Raw genomic sequence first — 26,463 nt, forward strand, 5'->3', positions numbered from 1 at the left:
CGTTCTGTCTGGACGCCCCGCCCCCTCTGCCAGAGCCTACGCCTCTGATTGGCTAGGAGCCCTTGAGCGGCGGAAGCAGCTGGCTCGCGGGCGGACGGGGAAGGGGGAGACCTGTGAAGATGGCGGCAGTGGTAGAGCTAGAGGTTGGACGAGGTGCTGCCGGGGAACGGGAGCTGGATGAGGTAAGAGTTGAGAGTCCAGGAGAGACTCAGCCTAAAACTGAAAGGAGGAGAGTGGTGGTATCGGGAATAATTCATTTCTTAGGATAGACGGGACCCGGAGAGGGAAGGAGCTCACTGGGAGGCGGATGCGTGGAGAGGGAAATCAGAGGTACCCTGAATCGGGGACGCTAAGGCGGTCTTGGGGAGAGAAGACCTCATGGGTAGAGATGGAGGGCAGGGGGAGAAGCCAGATGGAAAGGGTGTAATATTCGAGATGATCAGCCGGGGGCCGGCCCTAGGTTAGAACTGAAGGGTGGAGGCGGTAGCTTGAGTTGGAGGGGCGTGGATTTCTGCGGGGGAAGGTTGGCTTCACCTGTGGAAAAGACTGACCAGGTGTCAGGTGGGGGTTGGGGATGCGGTCCGGGGAAGGGTGCTGATCTCCTAATAGTATAGCTTTGAGTTATTTAACGTAAGAGCTATTTAATTTATCCTGACAGTCCAGGAGTTTGTACATAATCTAGGCTCAGGAAAGTTTGGGCCAACTAATAAACGAATGGATGAATGAATAATTGCCTACCAGAATGTATCCATTCACTCATTTAACAAACATGAAGTATCTCCTTTGTGCCTAGTCCTGGGCTAAGTGACAGGGCCACAAGGGGTCCTCCCACGGCGGAGCCCACAGCCTCGTGGTGGGAGACACCCAAGGAGAGGAGTCACCGCGTCAGATACACTGTGATTGTGGCACTGAGAAGAGGGGGCCGATTCAGTTTGGGCTGAGCCTTAAGGGACAAATGATCTCTATCTCCACCTCCTTGAGCAGTGGTTCTCAACCTTCTGGCCCTTTAAATACAGTTCCTCATGTTGTGACCCCACCATAAAATTATTTTCGTTGCGATTTCATAACTGTAATGTTGCTACTGTTATGAATCGTAATGTCAATATCTGATATGCAGGATGGTCTTAGGCGACCCCCGTGAAAGGGTCGTTCGACCGCCAAAGGGGTCGCGACCCACAGGTTGAGAACCGCAACCCACAGGGAGAGACTTGTGAGTTCTTTGAGGGCGAGCGCTGTGAGGGTCTCTTTTAGTAGCTAATGGACACTTAACACCTGCTGTCTTCAATCCCCAGTGGCCTTTGAGGGCATCACGAGGAGGAAGGAGATACTGAGTTTGAAGGGAATGAAGGGACAGTGCTAAGAAGCAGAGAGAGAAGGTGAGAAAGGAAAGGGAGGAGGTTCTGAGGCCCGAGATGCATTCATAGCTAGGAGTGCTTGTTGTCTTGCACCTGACAGCATATGAACAGCACCGGGGAATAGGAGGGAGGGAACTGACGGTCAGGAATGGAACCAGTGGAATGTCTGGGGGATCAGGATCTTGGAGGCCCCGGCCACGTTTTGGGTGGTGGGGCTGGTGGGGAGGATTAAGGATGAGGCCCCGAGAAAGGGAGTGGAAGTGGACTTGAGAAGCAGACTGTTGCTTGGGGGCGGGGTGACTTGAAGGTTTTGGCTTCTCTGATTGGGGATCACTAAGGTTGCGGGTGGAGGCTGAACAAACGGACAGGTGGTCAGGAATTGTTTTTTAAAGCAGGTTCTAGTACCATACTTCCCAATCGCTAGAGACCAAAGGTGCTTGGATACCACTTGGTTGGTGAGGTGGTTGTGGAATGACCTCCAAGGCCTGTTCCAGCCTTAAGTTTCTGTGATTACAGTTGGCTGCAGTTCACAGATATATTTGAAAGTGCTTTGAAAAAGGTAAATACTGTATTACATACGGTTAGTTAGTCGTGGGCTCTCCTTTGAGGGAGCCTGATTTCAGTTACACATGTCAGGGTTTTTGACGTGACACATTTTTTATCTTTGCTTCTTAATTTTTCTCCCCTATTTGTTTTTAGAACTTAAGAGCTTCTAGTGGCGTAATATACTTCCAGAGTGTCATGTCCAGAGGTCAATTTTATGTGTAACCACAGGCATTCATCTCACAAACTTCTGTTACCTGTTACTAAGAAAGAATATAATTTGTTGTCTGGAAATTCTGGAGGGACTGATTCTGTCCTTTTCTTTGTGTTTTTAAGAAAGTAACTCTGAGGAGCAGGAACAGTCGGTCTTCCCTTCAAGCTCCAAACAAAGTCCCTCCAAAACAGGGGTCTCGTCTGGGGGAACCTTAGTTTGTGTGAGAATTTCTACTAATGTCTCCCCTTTATTTCTTAACAGCCTTAACTAGTGAAAGAAGGTGAAACACATCCTTCAATTAGTAATTATGGGGATCTGTTAAGCCAGTGGTTCTCAACCTTGGCTGCACATTAGAATCACCTGGGAATCTTTTTAAAGTCCTGATTTCTGGGCCCCATCCTCCGGAAATTCTGTTTCTTTGTTACTAATGTTGTGGCCTCACCCCATCACAAAGAAACAGAATTTCCGGAGGATGAGGCCCAGAAATCAGGATTTTAAAAAGATTCCCAGGTGATTCTAATGTGCAGCCAAGGTTGAGAACCACTGTGTTATGCACTGGGAAGTCACAGATGAGTAAGCCAGGATCTTTATCAACTTACAGTGTAGTGAAGAGACATGCAGATAGCTCCTTACAATACAAGGTAATTGCTATAATGGAAGTGTGTAACAAATTTACCAGGTAGTGGGCACAAGAGACAAGCACTTGAGTGAGCTACGGGGAATCTTTATGATAGAGATATGTTTACAGAAAAGCAATGATTTGCATGTGGCACCAGAGTTGCCTTCCTTTAGCACTTTCTGCTTGTTAGGGACTATAAAAGAGTAATGGATAGCCTAGCAAAAATTCTGTTGGTACTCTGTCACTCCTTTGGAAAGATTGCGCATGCTGTGGTTCGTTCTTTAGAATGTAGTACCCATGTTTTTTCAGTATCAGGTGCCCTTAGTATGATAAATAGTCTGGAACAGCAGTCATCAGTTCATTCACAATCCTTTTCCTCTTCTTTTTTTCATTATTACTTTCTCTAATAGTTGAGGTAATCTGGGCTTTGCTAACTGCTTCACCTGTTTTAGAGAGGTGGATAGAAAAGAGGGCTTAAGAAAAGAGCTACCAATAAAGAAGGTTACTGCTTGTTGAGGCCTTACCATAAATCAGCTCCCCTTTAAAGCCCTTTACTTTCATTATCTCATTTATTACGAACAGTAGCCCTGTGAGTTAGATGGTGTTAACCATACTTTATAAGTGAGAAGACTGAGGCTAGAGAGGGTGAGTAACTTTCCTAGAACTCCAGTTTGTGAGTGGGGAAGTGCAGATGCCAACTCAGGTCTGCCAGTGCTGTACTGAACTTAGCCCATGAGACACTGAGCACCTTGGTTCCATTTCTTTCTCCATGATTGTGCTCTGGGGGTAGGTAATTTAAAACTGTATGCTCTCAATTATATGTGAAAATTGATATAGTATATTTGGTAAGTGACTTATTTAAAAGATCATTTTGAGTCTCACTTTTGTGAGGTAAGTTATATTAGTATCCCTGTTTATGATCAAGGAAGTTGAGATTCAGAATATTTGAGATACACCAGTGGTCTTGCAGCTACTAAGTGGTATAAGCTTTAAACCCATTTTTATAGATTCTAAAATGTTTTCCCTCAGTTTAAAAAACTAAACTGCAGACTCATCTTACTAAAGTAAAACTGCTTCTGTTTTTATATACAAAAGTCCTATCATCAAAACATGAAGCAGCATTTCATTCCTGAGAGGCTCAAGTGGAGGCTAACAAAAGTAATATTGGTTTTCTATACAGGTCCTTTAATTTACGGATAATCTGATTCTGTTGAACACCTGGTCATGAGGAGTGATTAGCCCAGTGGTGGTTAGGGAGATGAGAAATGGGTCTAGCCAGCTCAGGTATTAAACAGGCTGTGATGAGTGGCAAAGCTCAATTCTTTCTCTCAACTTCAGCATGTTAATAGGATAAAGCCTGGGTAATGGCTGGGAGGTCCAGAAGCAGACCTACTCTTGGAGCCAGTGAGTTCCTCCTGGAAGGGGTAGCTGGCCAACTCCTGAAAGGAATTGGAGGCATCATCTTGGCACAGAGAGAGCTGGCTTGGAAGCTAAGGTAGAAAAGCACTTCAACATCCAGTCAGGGCCAGCCCATCCACCTGACCAGTGCCTGCGAATTCTGGATGTGCCACTCCTAGTGCTTGTTCCTTTGCCAAAATGATGTGATATGCAGATCAGTGAGTGGTTTCCAGCTCAAGTTCAAAGCAAGTAGCCCAGCCTATAACTAACTTAAGGTATTATTGCCTCAAGTAATTTATCTCTCCTGGGCCCTGTTTTATTCTTGCTAAAAGAGGAGATTGGGCCCTAGCCAGCTTGGCTCAGTGGATAGAGCGTCAGCCTTCGGACTGAAGGGTCCCAGGTCCGATTCCAGCCAAGGGCACATGCCTCGGTTGCGGCTCAATCCCCAGTGGCGGGTGGGTGTGTGTGTGCAGGAGGCAGCCGATCAATGATTCTCTCTCATCATTGATGTTTCTATCTCTCCTCTCTTCCTCTCTGAAATCAATCAATAAATATATTTTTTTAAAAAAGGAGATTGGGCTAGATTGGTGGTTTTTAGACCTTTATTTAGTCATGAAACCGTTTATTCAAATACAGTCTTTGAAACCTTATGGTCCTTTATGGGACTCAGAATGCAAAGGGTGTCTCAGGGAGCTTTCTCTTACGGCCTGCTGATTAGGTGAGCCTACTTTATGTTCCTTCAGACCCCCTCTACTTCCCCTAGCCTAGCCCTACCAAGCATGATTTTATTTTATTTTTTTTAAAGATATATTTTATTGATTTTTTACAGAGAGGAAGGGAGAGAGTTAGAAACATCGATGAAAGAGAAACATCAATCAGCTGCCTCCTGTACACCCCCTACTGGGGACGTGCCTGCAACCAAGGTACATGCCCTTGACTGGAACCAAACCTGGGACCTTTCAGTCCCCAGGCCGACGCTCTATCCACTGAGCCAAACCGGTTAGGGCCCAAGCATGATTTTAATTGTCTGTCTCACCCACTAGACTTTAGCTACATGACAGAAAGCAGAGTCCAAGTCTATCTTGCTCATTGTTGTAGTCTCTTCACTCACCATGGTGCCTGGCATACATCAGTCACCTGACAAGTGTTTGATTATTATTTTTGAGTAGTAATAGTAATAGGTACCATTTAGCAAATGTTTGTGATACACCAGTTCCTCTGCTCAGTAATACATGCTTTTTGATTGAATGCTTACAGCATTCCTATTTGAAATGAACTGTTGGACTAAATCATGTCTATAGCTCTTTCTGATTACCGCCAGGTCTTTGTTAGTGCTGTCCTGTCTGCTGGAATGACTTTTCTTTCCCTCTATGCCCTTCCAAATCCCACCTGTACTTTATGGGTTCTAGCCCAGGGGTGGGCAAACTTTTTGACTCGAGGGCCACAGTGGGTTCTTAAACTGGAGGGCCGGAACAAAAGCATGGATGGAGTGTTTGTGTGAACTAATATAAATTCCAAGTAAACATCATTACATAAAAGGGTACGGTCTTTTTTTTTTTTTTAGTTTTATTCATTTCAAACTGGCCGGATCTGTGGGCTGTAGTTTGCCCACGGCTGTTCTAGCCCAAGGCTCTCTCAGCTTCTAGAACTATTCTGATCTATACTGATTTCTTCTTTCCCTGCTTTTTATCTTTTTTGTGTGTGTTCATTTATTAATTTATCACACTTTTCTTAAGTACCTGCTGTGTGCCAGGCACTGTGCTGTGCTTAATAATACCAAGATGGATGAGGAGTTCACAGACTAGCATAGGTAGATAAATAAATACAAAATTGTGCTGTGACAGTGGGTACATCAAGGAGAAAATGGCAATCTATGCATATCTCCTCTTCCCTGCTAGATTGGTAAACCCCAGCAGGCAGGCTGTGGAAATTCCCATCCTTGCTTCTTTAAGTAGTAATCACTGTTTTGTTTTTTTGTTTTTTCTCTTGTGGGTCTCTCCCTCTAGACATTTGATACATGTTCTTTGTTTCCAGGGGTTTTCTTCTCTAGGGATTATCTGTGAAAGCCAAAATCTTATTGAGGGATTGAGGCATGTGTGACTGAAATTTAATCTTGGTTACCTTACCATTTATTTTTGAATTTTTTAAAGGCATGTAAAATGAGTAGTAGCATGGTGTAGTGGGGGGAAAACTAGAGTAGTAAACAGTAGATCTAGGTTCTAGACTAGGAGTAGCAGGTCTGTGCATAAGTGTGTTATATGCATATTAATACCACAACCTTACAAGACAGGTACTATTATGGTTATCCCCATTCTACAGATGTGGAAACAGGCATAGAATATTTAACTTGTTTAATATCATACAACCATGTGACAGAGCTGGGGTTTAAATCCAAGACGACTCTAGCACCTGTGCTCTTAAACACTCTGGGCAGTATGACTGGCTTTATCCTTTCCATATTGTCCACTAGACATTTTGTGTAAGTGTGGGACTTCACTTACAGAGGTGATTTGACTGGGGTCATGCTGTCTGTTTCTCCCTTAAGACTAGATTCTCTTTGAAAGTCCTATCCATACTTATATTCCTTGTTCTTGGCATAGGGTATGATTCAGTAAATGTGTGAAGATACAAACTCATGAAGGATTCCAATCTCCCTGTACCTCAGTTCTTCATCTGTAAAATAATAGGTTTGGATTAGATGACCTTCTAGAGGACAGCTTTGAAAGTCCTGGATTCTAGTGTCTAACTCTGCCTTGTGTTTCCTATAATTCCTCTCAGGTACTCACTCAGTAAATACTAGTGAATGACTGGACAAATGAAGGTATAATTATTGTTAACAATCTGTGCTAATAATATTGGATGAGAGAAGAAAAATGGTGATAGGAAAGTTCTAGACAAAAAGGCCTACATATGACCTGGAATTCCATAACCTTTGAGTTTAAAAAAAAATCCTCACCCAAGGTTATGTTTTTATTAATTTTAGAAAGAGGAATGGGGAGAGAGAGAGAAACATTGATTGGTTGCCTTCCATACGGGCCCCAAACAGGGATCAAACTTGCAACCTTTTGGTGTATGGGACAAAGCTTGAACGAACTGAAACCATCCGGCCAGGACTATAACCTTTGACTTCTTATGTGATTAGAATCTCATACTCTGGCACACACCTGTGTACAGACAGGCTTTCCTGTTTGGTTTCCCATTACACTTCCCAGCCTCAGCTCACTCTTGCTTTTTAAATTAACCTTATGACTTAATAACTGGTCTACTTCCAGAAGGAAATAGGTGCCATCTGATCAATAAAGTGGGGTTGGAGAGAGAGAGAGAGGAAGAAAAGATGAAGACAAATGTTCTAACTCCTTGAGTGCAGGGACTATCTTTTTCATCTCTGTACATTCCTCAGTTCTTGGCACATGGTAGACACCAATATATTTATTGAATAAATGAGAATGTTTGTAGGTATGGATTCTGCTAAAGATTAAGGAAGTGTTGACTAAACCACAGAGGCTAACTGACATACCCACTGTCTGTTCTGGTATAACACAATAGTGCCTGACAAATATTTGCTTATAAACTGCGTATGAAGTGTTTTCATTTTCAGTTAATGCCATATTGCTTCTTACCAGTGAGTTGTAGGCACAGAATCTTGAGGCCCTGCTTTCTGCCGCCATAGCTCCCTACATAGATTTCTATCAGCACTTACCATGTTGCATTGTTTGTCTCCCCCATTAGTCAGTCAGTGAACTCCTTGAGGGGACATAATGGTATCATTCTTCATCTCTGTGTTCGCAGTACCTAACCTCTCACAGTAGCTACCATAGAGAGTAGATATTCAAATGTTTATTGAGCTTGAATCTTAAAAAATCTAGTCCATCTCATCCACCCATGTTGAACATCCCCAGCAAGTGATCACTCAAACACCTCTAATGATAGAGAGCTTATCATTCTACAGTAAGTCTGTTCCCTCTTTGAATACCTCTGTTGCAAAATTCTTCAAATTGGGCTAGAATTATTATTTCTGTAGCTTCAATGTCTTAGTCCTCTGTTCCTTTTCCCAGATCCTGCTTCTTTACATCTTTGACCCAAGGAGAGGCGCAAGTGCTTGCAGAGAATGCCTCTGAGGAGTGTAGGTTCAGTCCACCTGGGGCTATTTGGCCTGAGAGCTTACAAGTTTATTCCATGAAAGCCAACCCAAGATCATCCATTTGGTGTCATTCTTCATCTCCATTTTATTTGTGTTTTCCCTTGTTGTTTTGTTAATCTTCACCTGAGGATATATTTTCCATTAATTTTTTTAGAGAGAGTGGGAGAAAGAAGATGGAGGAGAGAGAGAAACATCAACGTGAGAGAGACACATCGATTGGTTGCCTCCCGCATGAGGGGATTGAACCTGCAACCCAGGTGTGTGCCCTTGGCTGGGAATTGAATCCACGACGCTTAGGTTTCCAGGCCAACGCTCTAACTACTTACCAACACTGGCCAAGGCTGTGTTTTCCTTTCTTTTTCTTTTTTTAAACATGTGTGGATTCCTTTATTTCTTGAGGGTTGGGAAAGGTATTTCTTAATAATAGTTTTTGAAAAATATATTTTTATTGATTTCAGAGAGGAAGGGGAGAGAGAGAGAGAGAGAGAGAGAGAGAGAGAGAGAGGAGAGAGAGAGAAAGAGAAAGAAACATCAATGATGAGAGGGAATCATTGATTAGCTCAACCACTCAGCCATGAGCCTGGCTGTTTTCCCTTCTGGACATCCTTTATCTCTTTGCTCCTCAGAGGAAAATCTGTAGGTAAACATAAACTCATTAGTTCCCTCTAAAGTGCAACTTTCCCAAGGGGATGCAGAGTTAATGGCCATGGGGCTTTTAGCCCTGGGCAACTAGAGAGAAACAGTGCAGAAAGGGGAAACAGAGCAGAGGCAGGGTGCATAAGCTCTGCTAAGGTTTGTGTTCTCTCTGCCCTTCCCCCTTCCAGTAGGGTGTTCTCAATAACTGAATGCCTCTGTTGCTTAAGAGGCCTCCAGTGATTTTTGACTCCCCACTGCCCATGTGATTGAGCCTAACCCAGCCGTGGGCAAACTACAGCCTGCGGGCTGGATCTGGCCCATTTGAAATGAATAAAACTAAAAAAAAAAAGACTGTACCCTTTTATGTAATGATGTTTACTTTGAATTTGTATTAGTTCACACAAACACTCCATCCATGCTTTTGTTCCGGCCCTCCGGTCCAGTTTAAGAACCCATTGTGGCCGAAACCGGTTTGGCTCAGTGGATAGAGCGTCGGCCTGCGGACTTAAGGGTCCCAGGTTCGATTCCGGTCAAGGGCATGTACCTGGGTTGCGGGCATATCCCCGGTGGGAGATGTGCAGGAGGCGGCTGATCGATATTTCTCTCTCATCGATGTTTCTAACTATCTCTCTCCCTTCTTCTCTGTAAAAAAATCAATAAAATATTTATAAAAAAAAAAAAAAAAAAAAGAACCCATTGTGGCCCTCGAGTCAAAAAGTTTGCCCACCCCTGGCCTAACCTCTTCTTGCGTCTGTTACTTAGGGCCTTGCAGAAACAATCTTTTCTCCTTTTATTCCAATGGTAACAATAATAGCTAACTTTTCTTTTTGGTTAATCCTCACCCAAGGATATTTTTCCCATTGGTGTTTTGTTTTGTTTTTTAGAGAGAGTGGAAGGTAGGGGGAGAGACAGAGAGAAACATCAAAGTGAGAGATACACATTAATTGGTTGCTTCCTGCACAAGCTCCGGGGCCAGGACTGGATGGAGCCTGCAACTGAAGTACTGCCCTTGACCAGAATGGATCCTTCAGTCCATAAGGGCTGATACTCCAACCACTGAGCAAACCTGGCTAGCTCAGTGGTTGGCAAACTCATTAGTCAACAGAGCCAAATATCAACAGTACAACGATTGAAATTTCTTTTGAGAGCCAAATTTTTTAAACTTAAACTATATAGGTAGGTACATTGTTATTAACTTAATTAGGGTACTCCTAAGCTGGCCTTTGCTAAAAACGTCCTCAATCTGATTGAAGTTATGTTCTCTGAGGTCGACCCCTTCCAACTCTCCCATCCACACTTGTCTATCTATACAAGACAAGTGTGGATGGGAGAGTTGGAAGGGGTCGACCTCAGCGAACGTACCTCAAAACAATGTACCTCCCCCGTGCTGCGTATCCCGTGGCCTGTTGCCCCACCGACTGACACCTCCCACTTCTAACGCCACTTCTTCAAAATAGACTCGCCCAGGCCGAAAACCTACTTCTGCGCATGGGCCAGGAAGTTTCAATTGCACTGTACGTGCGTGCCCGCACGTGGTATTTTGTGGAAGAGCCACACTCTAGGGGCCAAAGAGCCGCATGTGGCTTGAGAGCCGCTGTTTGCCAACCACTGGGCTAGGACATAGCTAATTTTTTAGTGCTTGCCATGGTCTAGGGAAGTATGCTGAGCCTTTTACATGCATTAGCTCTTTTAATTCTATTTTAATACTATTATTATCTTTACTTTCTAGATGAGGAAAAACTGAGGCACAGCTAAGTAATTTATTCAGGGTTACATAGCTTGTAATTGGAGTTGGGATTTGACCCTGGTGATGTGACTCTCTGATCTCTATTGCTGGTGTAGTCTATAATATGGATTCACTATTTTCAAAATTAATTATGTGTTTATCGAGCATTTAATTATGCCAGACATTTTATTTGGTCTTGGGAATTCATATATGGATAAAGAGACAATCTATGCTTCAAGGTCCTTGCTCTTGTGAAGTTACTTCCTTTTTCTTTTTTTTAATCCTCACCTGAGGATATTTTTCTATTGATTTCTTAGAGAAAGAAGGAAAGACAGACAGGAATATCGATGTGAGAGAAACACATTTTGATTGGTTGCCTCCTGCATGTTGCCCTGACTAGGGCCTGGACCAGGGAGGATCCTGCAACCGAGGTACGTGCCCTTGACCTGTTGAACCCGGGACCCTTTGGTCCGAAGTTTGTCCCTCTATCCACTGAGCCAAACCGGCTAGGACTGAAGTTATTTTCTAATGGAGCATCAGAGTAGATAAAAAATAAGTGACCATCAAGATAACTCCAAATGGTTGTAAGTGCTCTGAGGGTTATGTGATAAAGAGGCTGTTACTTTTTTTTAAATTTTATTAGTTAAGGTATTACAAATGTGTCCTCATCCCCCCCATGAACCCCAACCTCCCCCCCCCCCGGCCCCCGCCCCGCACACTCATGCTCCCATCCCCCTGTTGTCCATGTCCATTGGTTTGGCCTAAATACATGCACACAAGTCCTTCGGCTGATCTCCTCCCCCTACCCCCGCCCTCCCCTACTTTCCCCCCCCCGCTGGGGACCGACAGCCTGATCGCTGTTTCTCAGTCTTTGGGTCTGTCCCTTTTCATCAGTCTATGTTGTTCTCCATGATCCACAAATGAGTGAGATCATGCGGCATCCATCCCCCCCTGACTGGCCTACTTCACCCAGCACAACGCTCTCCAGTTCCATCCACGCTGCTGCAAAAGGCAAGAGCTCCCTTTTCCCCACCGCAGCATAGTATTCCATCGTGTACATGCACCACAGCTCTCCAATCCATCCATCCGCCGATGGGCACCCAGGCTGCTTCCAAACCCCAGCCATGGTGAACTGTGCTGCCACGAACACAGGGGTGCACATATCCTCTCCGATTGGCGCCTCTGGTCCCCTGGGACACACTCCCAGTAGTGGGATCACTGGGTCAAACGGGAGCTCCAATTCCAGTTCCCTGAGGCAACTCCACACTGTTCTCCACAGCGGCTGCACCAGTCCGCATTCCCACCAGCAGTGCAGAAGGGCCCCTCCTTCTCCACATCAAGAGGCTGTTACTTTAAGTAGGGTGGTTATGAAATGCCTCCTCGGAGGTGATATTTGAACCAAGACCTGAATAATGAAGACCTAACACTTTAGCTGGTATGAAGATTTGGAAGCAGACGTGTCAGGTAGAGGGAGAAGCAAGTTCCATTGGTGCTAGTGAGCTAAGCATGTGTTGGGACCAAAAAGAAGGCCAATGTGACTGAATTATAGCAAGCAGGTGAAAAGTAGTACCATTTGAGGTTAGGAAGTTTGGCAGAGTCAGATCTGTAAGGACTTGTAGATGCTGCTAAACATGTTGAATTTTATTGATTGTACAATGAAAAATTTTGGAAGGCTTTAAAAATAAAAGTGAGCAGATTTGCATTTTAAAAATGACCTTTCTGGCTGTTTTCAGGAATTGGATTGGGGGGCATTCAAGGAGAGCAATTAGACTATTGCAGCAGTCCAGATGAGAAATGATAGTGTTATAGTTGGGAGTGGGGTAGATGAATTTAGAATGTGTTTTTTAAAAAAAATATATTTTATTTAATTTTTACAGAGAGGAAGGGAGATGGATAGAGAGTTAGAAACATCAATGAGAGAGAAACATGGATCAGCTGCCTCCTGCACACTCCCCACTGGGGATGTGCCCGCAACAAGGTACATGCCTTTGACCAGAATCGAACCTGGGACCCTTGAGTCCGCAGGCCGACGCTCTATCCACCTAGCCAAACTGACAGGGCTAGAATGTGTTTTAAAGTAGAGTCTACAGGACTTGCTGGTGGATTGGACATGGATGTAAGAGAAAGAAAATAAGTAAGTTCAACTTTCAGGTTTTTTGGATTTGTTTTGCTCTGATTTGATAATTGGCAACAGCATGGTTGATGGTATCTCTTGCTGAAACAGGAATGACCAGGGAAGAAATTTGGAGGGGGAGGGAGGAAATATAAAAAATTTTATTTGGCCACATTAAGTTTGAGATGTTGCTATTTAAACGTCTAAGTGGTGGTGTTAATTAATTAGATACGTGAAAATGTGAATTTAGAACTCAGGGGAGATGTCTGAACATTGTTCTGGGATTCTGAAGATCTGATATTTTATCCTAGTTCTATCGCACAGGTGTTAGGCACTGTTAGGCAAGTCAGTAAGGCATTGCAAGCTGCAATATTGTCAGCTTAAAATATTAATAAAGTTAGTTGTTATGCCAGTCTCATGTCTGTGGGGGAGAATTCTGTTCACTCATTTATTCACTGATCAGACATACTCTGAGCATTTACCAGGCACTGTTTTAGCTGTGAAGGATAATGAAGACATAGGCCCGGTCCTCAGGCTGCTCATAGTCTAGTAGAAGGGTTAGTCATTTACTAGTAAACAGATGTAACAACTACTGTAATACAGAGAAGCACAGAGATATCTGGGAGCACAGAAAATGGTGGGCAAGGGATCAGGAAAGGCTTCCCAGAAGTGGCACTTTAGCTGGTATGAAAGATGACTAGAAAGTAACCAACTAAAGAAGGAAGGGAAGGGTCCTCTTGGCCGAGGAACAACATGTGCAAGGTGGGAGGTGAGAGGGAGAGAATGGCATTGCCAGGGAACTGTGTGTAGTTTAGTATTACTGGAGCATCAGAGTAGAAGGTGGGGAGTAATCAGAAAGTAGGGAGACTGGAAAGGGAGGCTTGTGTGAGATCATGTGAGGCCTTATATGCTGTGCTAAGGGTCTGGATTTTTATCTGTAATGGATGATTAGCTACGGAAGAGCTTTAGGTGAGTGACATGGATCAGGTTTGCTTTAGAAAGATCACTCTGGGTACAGAACTGGAGAAGAGATTAAAGAGCATGGAAGGCTTGCCTTAACCCTTTGAGTGCCAACCAATATCCTAGGAACTATGCTAAAATTGCCAAGGCATTTTTGCCGATTTTACAGCAGTTTAGGAAAAAAATTATGAATCGCAAGTAAATGAAGTTACATATTCAAAAACTTAGGAAACCTTTACTACATTGACATATTTAGCAATATCATCACCACTAATAAAAGTAGACTTAGAACTGGACGCCATTTCGAAGCTTTGATAGCTCTCCCGGCACTTTTGGCGAAAGACAGGAGGAGCGTGATTGCGCTCCCCGGCACTCCAAGGGGTTAATCCAGGTAAGGGGCTTCCAGATTTATGTACTTCCAGAGTGCATGTACTTTCTGGTATATTATACATAGTACAGGGGAGCGTATGTTAAGTGCCAGAGGAGTTGCAGGGCAGAGGAAGGTAAAACTGGAAAGGCAGTCTGGGATCAGATTGTGGTCAGGTGTGGTCACAAGAGCTCACTTTCAGTGTTCTTGTTGAGAGCATTGTGTAGCCTGCTGAGGAGTTCTGACTTTCTTTTATAGGCAGCATTGGGACACCACAAAATTTTGAACTTGGGTGACACAGTGACTGGCTAAGAAGGGCATGAGGTTGAAGGGCCTCATTTGTAACTTGAGTAATTAAAAGGAAGGAAAAGATGGAAGAGATGTTTCCTTCCACATTGACCTAGGCCTTCTGGTGCAACCACCTGTGTTCTTCATTCTTCCCAAAGCGTCCTTTAGTCCTAGTTGTATGCTGTGTTAAGTTTGGAAAGTATTTATTATTGTTATTAATGATCATGTAGGGCAGAGGTTCTCAACCTGTGGGTCGCGACCCTTTCACAGGGGTTGCCTAAGATCATCGGAAAACACATATATAATTACATATTGTTTTTGTGATTAATCAGTAAGCTTTAATTATGTTCAATTTGTAACAATGAAAATACATCCTGCATATCAGATATTTACATTACGATTCATAGCAGTAGCAAAATTACAGTTATGAAGTAGCAACGAAAACAGTTTTATGGTTGGGGTTCACCACAACATGAGGAACTGTATTAAAGGGTCACGACATTAGGAAGGTTGAGAACCACTGATGTAGGGTTTCATGTTAGTATTTCTCTTATGAGCAAGACTCACTTTCTAACTTTGTAGCCACAGAGGATGGAGCACTTTTGTTAGCTCTACATCTCTGATGTGGTCCAGATGCCAGCCTGTCTCTTTTCTTTGGATCAAGTTCTGAGTTCCTTAAGAAGAAAGGGCACTTCAAGTAGAGCCAAAGTATCATTCACTGCTAGGAATGAGCATAGTTTGTGATTCTGTCATGTCCTTGATATCTCCCACTGGCTAAGGGATTGGAGGGAGAGGCCAGTAAGTGATGAAGAATTTTGATATCTACTTCTGAGCGTGGTCTACTGAAGGAATGGGTTATACAAAAGTTGCTTCTTTATTCTCAGAGAGAGTAGCTGTTTTGGGGGTGACTGATAGCAGTGAATATATACAAATTAAGTTCTATTGTTTTCAGATGGTTTTCCCAGTTCCTCTGGTTACTTCAGCAACATCCCCATTGTTTGTTCAGGGGGGAATTATTCAGTCTCTGTGTATTTCCAGAGTATGTGGTTTGTGTCTAGTGCTAGGTGTGAAGTGTGAAAGGGATACTGAATGAGTAAGGCATTATGTAACATCCATTTAACATTTATTGAACACATCCAATGTGCCAGATTATGCTCTAGTTCTTTGAAACACAAAGAGGAATAATATTCCAATAGTTCTTGGACCACTTGACACCCAGTAGGATTGCTAAACGAGAGAAAATATCTGATGAAGGACACGTGTTCAGAATATTAAAGAACTCTTACAACTCAACAAGAAAAAGATAAAGAACCCACTTAAAAATGGACAATTTGAATAGACTTTTCTCCCAAAGAAAATATACAAGTGGCCAATATCACATGAAAAGATGTTCAGCATCATTTAGCCATAGAGATCCCACTTCATACTCACTATGATGCCATAATAAAAAACACATAATAACAAGTGTTGTTGAAAGTGTGGAGAAAATGGAACCCTCATACATTGCTAGTGGACATGTAAAATAGTATAGTGGCTGTGGAAGACAGTTTGGCAGTTCTTAAGCATAGAGTTACCATATGATCCAGTAATTCTACTCCTTGGTATATATTTGAGAAATTAAAACAAAAGTTTATACACAGATGTTTATAGCAATATCATTCATATTAGCCCAAAGTAGAAGCAACCCAAATGTCTAAAAACTGATGGATAAATAAGATGTATATCCATACAGTGGAATGCTACTTGGCAAGAAAAAGAAGAGAACTGATACATGCTATAACATGGATGATCCTTGAAAAACATTATGCTATGTGAAATAATCCCATCAAAAAAGACCATATATTATAAGACTTCATTTATATGAAAAATCCAGAAAAAGCAAATCTGTAGAGATGTAGATTTGTGCTTGCCTAGGTTGGGTGTGGCAATAGGAAGTTGGCAAATTAGCATGAGGTGTGTTTTTTAGAGTGATGGAAATTATTTAAAATAAGATGATTGAGCAACTCTGTAAATATTGAATTGTCCATCTTAAGTGGATGCTATACCTCAGTAAAGCTTTAAAAACAATCCTTGGCCTCAAGATGATTAGAGCCCAGCAATGGAAACAGATTCAGAAACACATATAAAAGTAATGTGACCTTGGAGGTAATGTGCAAGTTGCAAAATTTTGTGGGAGAACAGAGGAGGAAAGGAATTACTTCACCTTCAGAGATCTACCAGATTTTAAGCTCCTTGAGTGTGAAGCTGTTAGTTATTATTGTATCCCTGCCTAGAGCTTAACATCTGATCAGTTAACAGTTGTCAAATGGATGTGTGAATGAATAAAGTTGGAGAATGTCTCACAAAGGAATTTATATTTGAGCGGCATTTTAAAGACTGAATAGAAATGAACTAGACAGTGAAGGTGAGGAAAGAATTCTAGCGGGAGAAGACAGTAGCAGCTTTTAGTAGAAGCAGTGAGGGGATAAAAGGGAAGACTGGTAGGTGGTTCAGTGTGGCTAGAGTGTAAGCCATTTGGTGGGAAGTGGTGAGGTAAGTAGCTTGTTGGACCAAATTATGAAGTACCTTCCATGTCATGCAAAGGAGTTTGGACTTTAAGCCGAAGGTAATAGAAGGTTATCAGAATTGGTCAAGGATACAGTCAGATGTGTCTGATAAAGATCATTGTGGCTGCTCCTATATTATGAATCTGTTCTGGCAAGATCAGAGTTAGAGAGATCACCTTGAAAGTCACTGCATTTGTCTAGGAGAGAGCAAGGATAAAGTCTGTACTAAGGAGGTGTGGCAATGAAAAATTTAAGAGAGATTTCCTAGGTGAGTAAATGTGATCAGCACCTGAATAGTCCAGATTAGGACTTCATAGAAAGGATAATTCTGTTCTGAAAGGGTTTCTAGAAGAGGTCACGTCTGGATTGGGTCTTATGGATGGGTAGAAAAGTGTAGAATGTATAGGAAGCTGGTGTGCATATAGGGAAGAGTGAGGGAAGAGGACCAGGTGGAGAGGAAGCCAATCTGAGAAATAACAAGCCAGTCTGATGGTAGGAGGGGTGGGGTGGGGTGGGGGGCAGACAGTAGCCACAGCAGTTATTACAGCTAGTATCTACTTGCACTTCACTGCCCAGAGTGTGCTGTCCATGTTAGGCCTTTCTGTTTGGCTAAGCATAACCCACAGATGATTTATGAGTTCTGAAAAGTGAGGTAGGTAGTTCTACTTCGATTTGTTGGCCTTGAATTCTTGGCAAGTCTAAGGAGTTGGAGAAAAAAATGTGAATGAGAGGAGAACGGGGAGCCACAAATATGGGTAGCCTGTGAACCTTTGGACTTCACTTATTATTCTAATTATGCAGCAGATCACTGTATCTGTCCACAAGATAGAGGCAGTCAGCCTGGTTGTTGTGCTGTACTCATACCAGGTTTAGAAGCTAGCTAATCTCTCCTTTCTCTGTGCTTACACAGCATTTTGTTTATATGTTAGTGTTATCCTTATCGTATCATATTATGGTTAATAGCCTGCCCCTCCTCCTCTGACTGTGAATACCTCAAGAGCAAAGGTTGGGCTTAGTCATCTCTAATGTTTTGTGAAAGAATGAGGTCTTTAGCTGCAAAGTTGATCAGTCTTTAACTTTTGGAAGGATCAACTGAGACCTCTGAAATGCTAGGTTGCCCTGGTGGATGGGGTTCCAGAGTTTAGGTCCCTTTGCAGTTAGCAGGTACTTGAAACCAGAGCAAAGGACCATCCCCTGAGTGATGGATGCATATAGTAGTCACTTGGTACGTTTTCATTGATTTAATTTGGTCACAACCTGCTATATCACACCTCACCACACTGAAGGCATTTTGCTTTAACTTCTGTGGTAACGAAATAAACTGGGAGTTTGGAAAGACAGAGTGTTATAGCTAACTTCAAAGCTTTGGAGTTAGACAGATTTGGCGTGAATTACTACTTTGAAAATCACCTAAGCCAACACCCCCTCCCCCAATTTTATATGTGGGGAAACTGAGGCATGGAGAGAAGTGCCCTGTTCTTTGGAATAAATCAAATAAATAGCCATGCCAGATTAGGACCTACAACTATTTCTCTTCACTGAGAAAGGTAGTTGTTGCCCTGAAACCATTTCTTGGGGTAAAACGTGGGAATGAGTTAAACCTCAAGGAATGAAGACATACCACATGGGCTCAGTTTCACTGTTCATCCCACCCAGCGTGTTCTGTTGTTGGAAACCTTTTGGGGAAACTACAGCAGCGGTCGACTGATGGGTCGCCATGGTGGGGCCACCGGTTGGCTGCGACTGCTGAACTAGATTATCTACATGTAGCAACAAAACAGCTTTTTTTTTTTTTTAACTCTTTCGTCTCTTTAGAACACTGCTACCAGAAATTATTTAATGTATATAAATAAATGCTTATTTACATGTTTATTATGTCTTGTATTAGAATGCAAGTTTAAGTTTTATAAGGAAAGAGACTTTGTTTTATGTCTGTCTTGTGATTTAATGAATGAACAAATGAACGAACAAACAAATAGTTATTGGCTATCATTGAGATGCCAGGAACATGCTTCCCATGACTTTGGCATTTGTAGGTCAATGACATGTCTATTTTTTTGTTTGGATTTGATCATTTATGAATGTAAATAAACCCTTCTTGAATACAGACTACACATTATTGTCAAATGATTGCCCAATGACTTTATAGTGTTTATATGAGTGGAGTGAGGTTGCCTTTTTGTGTGTGTGTGGATTTAGGCAGTGTGAGATTTAGTGTGAACTTAATCCTCAGGCTGTTTGATCAGGTAGACCCATTAGAAAAGAGAATTTCACAATGGGAGAAAAAGGAGACATATGTAATACTTTCAAAAATAAAGATTTTAAAAAAGGAAAAAAGAAAGAAAGAAAAAGAAAAGAGAATCTCAGAGCAAAGTGACTTGGCAGCTTGGTGAGACAAGAGGACCCAGGGCTAACATCCATTAGGTATAATAGGCACAGTACTCAGGGATCCACAAAAAATGTCTGAATTTAAAAATATATATATATTTATTGATTTCAGAGAGGAAGGGAGAGGGAGAGACAAGGAAGGAGAGATAGAAACATCAATGATAGAGAATTATTGACTGGCTACCTCCTGCATGCCCCCTATTGGGGATCAAGCCCACATTTTCAGACATGTGCCCTGATCGGGAATCGAACCCTGGTTCATAGGTCGACGTTCAACCACTGAACCACACCAGCTGGGCAAGATGTCGTTCTTTTTGATGACTTGAGTAATATTCCATTGTATACATGTACCACAATTTCTTTATTCATTCATCTGTTGATGGACACTTAGGTTGCTTCCCTGCCTTGGCTATCCTATATAATAAAAGCCTAATATGCAAATTGTCCCCTAGACTGAATTTGGCTGGGAGTTTGACTGCTTGACCAGTTGCTGTGATGCGCACTGACCACCAGGGGGCAGATGCTCCAGCCCGTAGGTTAGCTTGCTGCGGGTGCTGGTGAGCTGGACTGGAAAGTGAGATGTAAGGTGAGAGCCCTTAGGAAGCTCCCATGGTTTGACCGGAGCCAGGAGGGACCAGGTGGTGGGGGAGGCTGCTATGCGTGATCCGAGAGCCTAGACTACGCAGCTCTCTGCAGCCTGTGGCGTTCTCAGTGCGCAACTCACAATCTTCAGAGCTGCTTCATTTTATTTGTTAAGTTTCACTAACTACTCCAGGAGAGTGGGTAGCACCATTATGGGGGGTCGGGGGGACGGTCCAGGCGCACCTGCCAGAGGCCAAGGGGTGGCCTGGGGCTCCTGGGGACACAGCAGAGAGGGGGGCAGGGCTGAGTCGGAGAAACTGAGTCTAAACCTTGAAAGGAAGTGGGAGGCAGTGAGTGGCAGAGGGTGACAGCTGCTCAGGGGCCTAGAAAAGCTGCTGGGTGGAGGCAGTCGAGGAGCCCTGTACCTCTCCCACGGGACAGGCTCCACTCTCTCCCTCCTCCCTGTGACCCGCACCCCAGATCTCCTCCAAGGCCCCTCCTGGGGTCCCCCCCCCCCGCCCCCCAGCTGCACAGCCCCGCCCTGCCCCACACAGCCCCGCCCCGCCTTTGGGGAGCTCCGCCCCCTTAGAAGAAAGGGGGAGGCAGCAGACAGGAGGTTGCAGGAGGAGGGGGCAGAGCAGGGCCTACCAAATTAGATGAAGGGGAGGGAGGGAGAGACCCCACAGGACTGGGGACAGAGATGCACTGGGGAAGGAGGGCCGTGTGGAAGCATCACCCTTAGTTGAAGTAGAAATTCTGACCCCATTTTACAGACCCCAGCAGAGTGTGTGTTGGGGGTGGGGGGGTGAAGACAAAAGAAGGGTGTGAGGGGACTGGATGGATGGAGAGCAGCGATGTTTGATTCATGGCCTATTTTTATTTTTGTTAATATATTTTTATTGATTTCAGAGAGGAAGGCAGAGAGAGAGATAGAAACATCAATGATGAGAGAGAATCGATCTATCTCCCGCACACCCCTCTACTGGGGATTGAGCCCACAACTCAGGAATGTGCCCTTGACTGAAATCGACCCTTCAGTCCGCAGGCTTTGGCTCTATCCACTGAGCCAAACCATCTAGGGCGACCCATGGCCTATTTAAAACCTCTGCAGTAGGCTGAGCAGGGGCCTTACCATGATGGTGTTACCTGATAATGAGGATGTCTCTCCTCATGTTGGGGTAATCGGAACTGCAGCAAAGTAAAGACACACCCATGGAGCCTACAAAGGGTTTCCATGCACACGATGCAATTTACTTCCTGTGGCAACTGAAGAGGGTGAGCAGAGTCTTAGAAGGACATGAGGGCTCCAAAACCAGGGGCTGGAGGGAAAGTGTGCCCCGAGCATTCCTCGCTGTGAGTTACAATCTCTCTATATAAAAGCCTAATATGCTAAGTGTCCGAGCAGTCGGCTGACCAGTCGCTATGACATGCACTGACCACTAGGGGGAAGATGCTCTGACCGGTAGGTTAGCTTGCTGCTGGGGTCCTGCTGATCGGGACTGGGTGAGACAGGGCTGGACATGTCCTGGAGCCCTCCCGAGGTCCCTCCCAGGCCACCGGCCCCGATCGGGACTGGGAGAGATGGCCCTGATCAGCCCCAATCGCCAGCCAGGCGGAGGGACCCACCCCATTCTCAATTGTTTGTATGCTTTGTAACTTCATGGTTATGTTAGTCCTTTTCCTGGAACATATTTCTCTAACTTCCTCATTGAGGTAGTATTTCACATCTCACCTCCAGGAAGTTTTCACTAATCTGTCACGCCATAGGTTGGATGAGAAGTCCTCCCACCCCCCGCTTTTTTTTCTTCCATAGCAAGTCTTTGATATCTAATAAAGAAATATTATGTTTTTATCTCATAGGTTGTGAGAATCTTGGGAATTAGGCTCATTCTTTTGTCCTTATTGCCTAGCACAGACATGCAAAACAATGGCAATCATAGACATGAGCCAGAGTTACTGGTTAGTTCTAGAAGGGAGAGATCAGTGGGGAGTAGAGTACTAGGGAAGGCTTCATAAAAATTGACACTTAAAGCTTCCTGTAATTCCTTGGTGGCTATTGATGAATGTGTAAGCACCTTATTTTGGGCAGGGACAGCCTAAGACAGTAATGGATTTTTTTGGTGGTGTCTTTCTACAGGTTGATATGTCACACCTCTCCCCAGAGGAGCAATGGAGGTAAGTGTGATAGTGTGGGCCCCTCAGGCTGGGGACTATCGGGTAATCCAACTAATAGAGTTCTATTCTTTTTGTTTCCTTGTCTGTGGGAGACAGTGACTCATGACCAGTAAGTAGGCTAGGTCATTGGGATTTTTTTGCAGTACATGGGTCACTTCTGGGTAGCTCCCTTGGTCCTGGGAAGCAAATGCATAATTGTACCAAACTATCCACCTAGGTTTTAATACTAGTTGTACCATCTCCTAGCTATGTGATTTTGCACAGGTTACTTAACTTGCCTTACTTATTTTTCATTTGTCAGGTGTGGATCAAAATAGTACCTGTACCTCATAGAGTTGTGAGGATTAATATATGTGAAATTCTTAGAATAGTGACTGGCATGTGGTAAACTCCAGTGTTACCTACTTTGAAGATGATTATCATCATTAACATTATCATCATTATACATGAAATAGGGTAGAGGGATCTGATTGAGAAAATGGGAGTTCTCAACTTGCTGGTAACTTGCTGTGTAACTAGAGTGGGCCAACAAATATCTTATTGTCATGATTTCTAATTAGTAAAGGAGTTTCAGAGTGATTGTCCCACAACTTCACAAGATGGCTGACCAGTGAGAAGTCAACCAAATAAAACCTAATAATGAGAAAAAAACCTTTTAGATTAAAACTATTGATTGTAAAATATAGAATGGCAAAGATATTAATGCATACGACACACCCAACAAGATTTTAGATGACTTTAAACTTAATATACACCAGTTGTGTACCTCAGCTACTGAAATAATTCACATGATTTGGAAGATGTTCATAGAAATATGTTATCAGCCTTAAGGTAGGGACAGTGCCATTGTGCTCTGCTACACTGAGGCCACACTGGATGTTGTAGACACTACAGTATAAGAAGATCTTTGGCTAGATAATGTCTCGAAGAAGGCAATCAGGATTAATGGTCTTCACATTATGTTATATGAATAGTATTTACAAGATCTAGAACTAAAAATAAATAAAAGAAATAAATACCTAGAACTAAAAAGGCCAATAAAATGGTGATAGGAACAAGATAGTTTTTGGTTTTGTTTTTAAAAAATAAGATCATGAGCAATCTTTGAAGGGGCAGCATTGGAAAAGAGGAGTGGATATGTCCTTTATTGTTCCAGAGTATAGGTTTAGGTCCTGGAGCTATAGAAAGATAGATTTTGTATCATTATCTAATTATTAAAGAAGTATCTTTAATAATTATGGTATATTAAGAGGTAGAGACCCCCCCCCCCCCCAATATATATCTTTTTATTGATTTCAGAGAGGAAGGGATAGGAAGAGAGAGAAACATCAATGATGAGAGAGAATCACTGATGGCTGCTTCCTGCACGCCCCCTACTGGGGTTCGAGCCTGCAACCCGAGCATGTGCCCTTGACCGGAATTGAACCCTGGACCATTCAGTCCACAGGCCGACACTCTATCCACTAAGCCAAACTAGCTCGGGCCCTCCTACCTCTTAAAGCATTGGAGTGTTAGTCCTTCATAAGCACATATGAGTACCTACAATGTGTCAGACACTGCTGGTTCTAGAATAGATAACTTTAAGAGGCATGTGTTCTTTTTTTAAAAAACATATATATTTTTATTTCACAGAGGAAGGGAGAGGGAGAGATAGAAACATCAATGATGAGAGAGAATCATTGATTGGCTGCCTCCTGCACTCCCCCAACTGGGGATCAAGCCCACAACCAGGGCATGTGCCCTTGACTGGAATCAAACCTGGGACCCTTCAGTCCACAGGCTGATGCTCTATCCACTGAGCCAAACCAGTCAGGACAAGGCATATGTTCTTAAGCCAGTGGAAGTATTTCATACAAAGGATATCAAAAATAATTTTTCCATTGAGTGGGAACTTAAAATAGATGTCTTCTTTGGTCTTTTCTAGATTCTTTCATTGTTGTGCACATCCATTCAGTTATATACTGTCTGAGAACAAGAAATGTATTTCTTATCTATAATTCCCCACAGTTCTAAGGCTTTTAAAGTATTACTTGTCCTTTTAGTTTAGCTTATTCTCACAATAAGCCTATGAGGGAGATAGAAAAGATATGGACTCCTTTTGACAGATGAAGAAATTGTGATGTAGAGTTGTTAACTTTCTTGGTCAAGGCCACAACCTTAACCATTTGTATGCCATAAGTGTCTATAGACACAAGTGGCAGACCTTTTTAAGTTAAATTAAAAATATTGTGGCAGTTAACTGGTTAAAGTTTCTTACTCCTAACCTTATTATCTTTTTGTCAGATTCTCTCACCCTGGATAGTGTTTTATGTAGCGTACACCCTTAGGTGCTGTGTCTGGCTGGCTGACTGATATTTGGCTGCCCACTGAGTTTTAGCCCCTAACATTATATAATGAAAAATATTAAACGTACGGAAAACATGAAAGAAATGCACAGTGAACACCCTTACACTCACCACCTAGATTCTACAATTAACTTTTTGCTATATTTGCTTTATTATTTACCCATGATTCATCCCACTGGGTTCTTCTTGTCCTTGGGAACTCCATGAAGATACCATTTATGTTGTCCTTTCCTTCCCTCCCTAATACCCCTATACATGGAAAACTTGTACAAAAGCTACGGACCACAGGCTATATTTGTATTTGGTTTTCTGACTAAGTTTTCCTTATTCTTTTCCCTTGGCTGACTCTGACCCAGAGTAATAGGAGTAACTATTCTTCTCTGTTCTTAGAGAAAGCTTTTTGCCTGTATTGACCAAGGAAATAGTTTGCTGCCAATCCTCAGGACAAGAGAATGCCAGCCTTAGATTAAATAAGAGTTTAAGTCCTTGAGGCTATTTCCCTGTGGATGTTGATGGTGAAGTCACTCTTGAATTAATATAAAGTCAAAGCAGTTTAGATTTTTCAGGCTGTAACTAGTTTTTAGGATCCTTGGTCCTGACAGAGAGGGTAGGACAAATAAAGCAAAACTTTAACCCTAGAATTATCACACATTTGCAGCGTTACTCCTTTATTGGTATCATAAATATCACTAACTAAGATTATGGGGCTTTGTGGCTATAATCTTCTCTTTGGGTTATGTTTTCTTTTCAACGACAGAATTAAATAGGTCTGAAATGGGCAGTGACACAGGCTTCTGGGATCTCTTTCTTGCAACAGGAAAGGTGTTAGCTGTATCTGCCATTGGAGGCAGGCAGCAGACCACCCACATTTAATCCAATAGCGGAGCTTGGTTATTGGGGCCCATAGAACCCCTATTCTATATCAGAATGCCTGTCCTCTGGGGCAGCGGTCGCCAACCAGTGGTCCGTGGACCACTGGTGATCCATGAGGTTCGAAAGGTTGGTGACCACTGCTTTAAGGCAACCTTTGGAGCAGTGGTTGCTCCTGGACTGCTGCTCTAGGGCATATGCATAGTACCCTACCGTTGCAAAATACAGGAGTGTGTTCTGAACTTTGGACGGGTAGAATATCCCTGGGAAGCACTACCTCTTTACCACCACACCAGCCCTAACCTGGCTAAACCCATCTGTTTGACTTTCAGGGTCGAGCATGCACGCATGCATGCCAAACACCGTGGTCACGAAGCCATGCATGCCGAAATGGTCCTCATCCTCATCGCTACCTTGGTGGTGGCCCAGCTGCTCCTGGTGCAGTGGAAGCAGAGGCATCCTCGCTCCTACAATGTAAGCCATTTTGACTCTCTCTTCTTTGTCTGCCAGTAATCAAGAGACCCTTCCTAAGTATTCTAGGATCCAGCCTAAGCCAAGACACATGTAGGCAGAGAATGGACAATAATAATGAACTTTATGTATGAATGGTGAATTGTGTATGGTGGGTGTGTGTTTAAGGTGCAAGTGATTCAGAGGGTGAAAACAGGGATAGAACCTGAGACTATTTTTATGGCCAGGAAAGGTAGGCACTTCCTTTTAAATATTTTGGGACATATTCATGAAGGAGATATTCATTAGGAACTATTGAAATAGAGGGAGAGAAGTGATCACTTGACTGGGAAGGTGGAACCTCCAATAAATCTTACAGGTAGGATTTAGATTAATTTTTTTTAAAAGGCAGTATGGAGGAAATGAGGAATAAAAACATAAAACATACAGAGAAATACTCATAAATGACAGAAGTAAATCCTTCCTTATCAGCAATTACTTTAAATGTAAATGGATTAAATTCTATTAAAAGATAGAGATTAGCAGATTATATTAAAAAAAACCCACTATGATTCATTTATATATTGTCTGTAAGAGACACACTTTACTTATTTATTTTATTTTTTATTTTATTTTTTGTTAATCCTCACCTGAGGATATTTTTTTCCATTGCTTTTTAGAGAGAGTAGGGGGGAAAGGAGGGTGTGGGGTGGGGGGAGAGAAACATTGACGTAAGAGAGACACATT

At 43.0% G+C, this 26,463-nt stretch overlaps 1 protein-coding gene across 7 annotated transcripts in view; it reads left to right on the plus strand.

The window, feature by feature from the left end:
- The first annotated feature begins 92 nt into the window (after positions 1 to 92).
- Positions 93 to 26,463, plus strand: part of RNF121 (ring finger protein 121) — a 68,927-nt gene continuing 42,556 nt past the window's right edge. For 2 of the 7 annotated variants that reach the window (XM_081098675.1, XM_081098677.1), the window contains exons 1-3: positions 93 to 182; positions 22,014 to 22,051; positions 25,599 to 25,740. In XM_081098675.1, coding sequence (XP_080954801.1) covers positions 22,046 to 22,051; positions 25,599 to 25,740 — 148 coding nt within the window. In that variant the 5' untranslated portion in view covers positions 93 to 182; positions 22,014 to 22,045. Of the gene's footprint in view, positions 183 to 1,292; positions 1,377 to 22,013; positions 22,052 to 25,598; positions 25,741 to 26,463 lie in introns of all 7 variants that reach the window. The other 5 variants (XM_081098676.1, XM_081098672.1, XM_081098678.1 and 2 more) reach the window with 5 other exon arrangements.

Source organism: Myotis nattereri, assembly GCF_964212035.1.
Source record: "Myotis nattereri genome assembly, chromosome: 9".
In the NCBI taxonomy this organism is placed as follows: domain Eukaryota; kingdom Metazoa; phylum Chordata; class Mammalia; order Chiroptera; family Vespertilionidae; genus Myotis; species Myotis nattereri.